The 4,352-nt window shown below is 42.1% G+C and overlaps 1 protein-coding gene across 1 annotated transcript in view; it reads right to left on the bottom strand.

Moving 5' to 3' along the window:
- Positions 1-220: 220 nt before the first annotated feature.
- Positions 221-4,352, bottom strand: part of crb2a (crumbs cell polarity complex component 2a) — a 14,475-nt gene continuing 10,343 nt past the window's right edge. Inside the window, exons 9-11 of the mRNA XM_031855934.1 lie at positions 3,975-4,091; positions 2,372-2,498; positions 221-1,735 (exon numbers count right to left, since the gene is read on the bottom strand). Of these exons, the coding sequence (XP_031711794.1) occupies positions 1,514-1,735; positions 2,372-2,498; positions 3,975-4,091 (466 nt within the window). The 3' untranslated portion in view covers positions 221-1,513. The remainder of the gene's footprint in view (positions 1,736-2,371; positions 2,499-3,974; positions 4,092-4,352) is intronic.

Raw genomic sequence — 4,352 nt, 5'->3', positions numbered from 1 at the left:
AGTATAATCCCAGTCTCATGTATCCAGTGGTACGCTGCTTCCCAAACACGTCTCTGCTAAAATGTTACAATTCAAAGCTTGAGACTGTTTGTGTTAGAAAGTTTTTGAATTGGAAGGTTAACCTTCCAATTCAAAAACTTTCTAACCTTCCAATTCAAAAACTTTCTAACACAAACAGTCTCAAGCTTTGAAAGATTTAGCGAAGCTAAGCCGGCGAGGTATCTTCTCATGAGCTCATTCCACTTAAGGTGCCGTACATCTTTCTGGTGCTCTTGGGTGAGTTTTTGCGACAGAACTCACCAGATTGTCGCAGTGCCGTAACACAGTACCTTATAGCGAGGATTTGATTCGTTAATTGACGCCAATCTTGTTTTGGATTCACCACCAGCTGTCATTTTTTGTCAGTAAGTGGGACCAGAAAGAGCGCGGAGCCTCGTCTTGCTTTTCACACCAAATGCACAAGTGCAAACTTGTGCAGAGCCAGGCCGCCGGCGTCAACCGGAGAGTGCAGCAGCTTTTTGCAGAAACAAAAATTCAACAAAATTGAACGTTGAGCAAAAGATGTGCATCCGCTGGCATTCCGGCATTGACAGGAGGTGGGCGTCACAGTTTGACGGCGCTGATTTCACCGCTGAGAAAACCTGTGAACGCCATTTTGCGTGTCTTGAGTTTCGAGGCAAATGAAACTCGCTCAGTCCTCCATTCTGGTGCAGTCTGTAGTAAAGCTTGATGTAATCAATCCTACCTTCATACCGTGTGAAAAAACTATGCAAGCTTGTTTGTTGGACGTGAAAAGCGGAGGTGGGTTATGTGAATATCAGGGCTTCGAGGAGAGCAGAAGAAGACGACGCTACAAAATAATGATGAATCAAAAGAGCTCTGGGTCGAAGCTCAGACAAGAACCACGCAGTGGTCACCACTAAGACTCACATTACAAGTAAAACTGGACAGAGAAGTTTCCTTTCTTTGTGCTATTAGAACGGTCTTTTTCTTCCAGCCAGCATCTAGTGGCCAATAGAGGAACTGCAGCCTCACAGCCCTGCGTATTAGCTTGACTGGACTGGATGCTGCTAACAGCAGGGCCCCAAGCGTCTAATCACAATGCGTTTGTGAGAATGCAACCTGGTCTCCGGCAGCACCACAGGTGAGCCTTTGACTCTGAGAAGACATTTCTGACAGTGTGTGTGCTTGTAGCGCTTCACTGGGAAGGAGAGCCCTTAAACTGTCCTCTCTGCACTAGTTAGGACTACTAAGGCCCTGCTGTGGACAAACTACAGTGTGTAGAGCGTAGAAATAAAATATGTTCTATTTCTATCGTGGTATACCAAGGACTTGGGACTGTTGGGGCACACAGAGCAGCAGCTCATGGTTCAGTACCTGGTCACCACCAGGAGGGGGCTGTGGCCCACAACACAGAGTTCAGCCCAGAGTGTGTTTCATAGAGAGTCCCAAGCAACCTGCCCGAGGAGCTCGGACCCCCCCTCTCACACCCTTCATTTTTCGTTCTTTTGCATCAGATGAGTCTTTCCTCCGGTGGGACTTTGAGCATGCTGTCCATCTCCAGCCGAGCCCCGGCCACCTCCTGGGTGCTGGGGCTGTAGGCGCCCTCCGACTGGCGCTTCTTCCTCGCCGTGAGCGCCACGAAGGTCAAGCCGATGATCAGGGTCAACACGCAGAGGCAGAGCAGCGGGATGGCCACCACCAGCCAGGGGATAACTTGTTTGTGGGCTTGTTTCTGAGAAAGGCACAGAGGGGCAGAGGTTGTGTAAATGTCACGTCTTCAGATATTTGAGAACAGAAACCACATGGATGTGGAAAGATGTGCAGCGACTTAACAACACTCATAGATGCAAATAATGTAATGTATAATAATATAATGTTGCAATCAGGGGAAAATAAACAAGTTAATTGGATGTTCTGTTTGGATTTTTGTTGTTTCTAAGCAACAAGTGAAAAATGGAAAAATCTCTTGACCTGTACATACAAAACTCTAGCTTTGGACGTGTCAGAGTGGTGTCTTTTCAAAATAAATGTACATGCATACAGTGTCTTTTCAAAATAAACTACTAACTACGCAACAAAACTACTTGATTTGTTTTAGGAAAAGATCCTGGTTTGATTTAAAATAAGCACGAGTAAACTAAAAGAAAATACCATCCTCCTGTTTGTTGGACCCCTCCTACCTTCACGCCAAGCATCTGACTTTATACAGTCAGATGCTCTGAGTGTCTAATAATGACGTGAATGGGTTTACATTGGAGTTAGCTGAAAGCCCAGTGCGGCTCATACAGGGAGCATCGGTATCAGATGCCGAGGGTCGCTGACCAAGCGGGTTGTTTAAAACCAAAGAAGAAGAATGTAACAAACGTACGTTAGTGTCACAGGTCGGGCCGCTGTAGCCAGGCGGGCATTCACACACAAACATGTTGAATCGATCCAAACAGGAGCCGCCGTTTCGACAGGGGTTCGACTCACACTCATCAATCTCCAATTCACACCTGCGGGACAGAGAACACATGAGGGCACATCTGGAAGAGGACATGAACATTTTAGACCACTCTGGACATTTCTAAAGATCTTTATGGGAGAAGTCAAGAGTTTGCTACTCAAGTTTTCGTACTTTATCAGGATGAAAAACACATTTTACAATGTAGGTGAATGGGATTTAGTTTGTGCCGCTCAAAGAAATGTTCAACAGCAACGTGTCTTGCTTTAATTATATCATTTGGGTAAATAAAAGGGGGAACAGGTGGAAAAAATCACTAATATATGTCACCATGAGACTTCCCCAGTTGAATACGTTCATTCATTATTTTCTGTATTCCAGGTTTTTGTAAATTGTGAGCCATTATCTTGTTAATGATGTGCTGATTTAAAGAAATCTTTATATTGGATAAAGCCAGGTTCATAATTCTTGCTTCATTTTGTTGACATATTCTAGTCAAAGGTTTTTACTGGATGTATTAAATCACCCTGTAAATCAGAAAATACTATCAACAACCATAAAACGATCAATTTCCGCCATGTTTTTAGGAATAAAATGTCGTGGCTAAGAATTATTTATGAACAAACCCATCATTAAAAAGCTTCAGAATAAAGAGAGGAATGAAAGTGTAACGTTTGGTGTATGTAAGAGCTGCTGAAGGGGAGAGTCTGAGAACAAACTCATTTAGAGAAAACAGTCTTTAGAGATAAGGATTATGATATTCCATACATTTTGAAGACACCACAGGTAAATAGGGTAACAATGTAACGAATAGACATCATCATGAAATTTCAGCTTATTACTGTATTTTCTGTTTTCTGAAATGTTTAAATATGCAAATGAGGCATTTTCTTATGGCAACTTTTGGGGAATTTAGGAGAAATCTACAGAAGCAAATAGACAGAGTAGTAAAATAAAAATGTTAAATGTGCATTTTGGATGTTTTCTTTCTACTCGACATAGGTGACATTATGTTCCTTACAGCTTCATTCTGCACTGCTGACAGTCACAGCATTGAGTTGAAAAGTACAAAGGAAGAAGACTGTTTTCAATGATATACAGTATCTTAAAATATGACTCTTATTATACCATGATAGACTGAATTAATGACCAGAGTGAGCTTCTACTCGTGCCTTGATGCTGGCACACATGACTGGTAGAAGCTGTTGACCTGGTTACAAATTAAACAAAGTCAAAATGTCTTCTGGGAAAAGGTCTTTAGCCCACTGCTCTCTTACATTGTATTACATTCAAAACACACTAACAGAATTCCAGTAACTTCATTGTATGGCACCGACGTCACCATAGTAAATATGGCACTGTATGTTTCTCAATGTCGACATTTCTGAACCAGAAAATGTGATTTATAAACATGTTTCGTACTGAGACATCAGCCAGTTAACACACTCATTTGGGTATCTAGGATTTTGGCACTGAAGTCTAAAACACACAGCTTCTGAACTTTCTATTCCATGAAAAGTGAGCTCACCTGCTGCCTGTAAAACCAGGCATACATGTACAGTTAGCTCCCCACAGCCCATCATCGCAGACTCCATCATTTTCACAGCGGACATCTTCACCACACTGTATTGGAGGATAGTTCCACCTGTAGGAAAAGGTGAGTAACTTAGCTTCAATGACAGTAAATGAAATGTTGCTTTGTGAGGGCACGGCCTGCTAAAGCTACAGATACAGATCTCACTGGTTCTAACTGATGACATCACATCACTGGCTTCTCTCCGTTGGCTCCCTGTTTGTTTTAGAATTGATTTTAAGATTTTACTGATCACTTTTAAAGCACGTCCGGGTCTGGCCCCAAAATATATATATATATATATATATATATATATATATATATATATATATA

This window comes from Anarrhichthys ocellatus, unplaced genomic scaffold (assembly GCF_004355925.1).
Source record: "Anarrhichthys ocellatus isolate YVR2014 unplaced genomic scaffold, GSC_Weel_1.0 scaffold16, whole genome shotgun sequence".
NCBI lineage: Eukaryota > Metazoa > Chordata > Actinopteri > Perciformes > Anarhichadidae > Anarrhichthys > Anarrhichthys ocellatus.
This window is presented reverse-complemented; position numbering and strand designations above follow the sequence as displayed.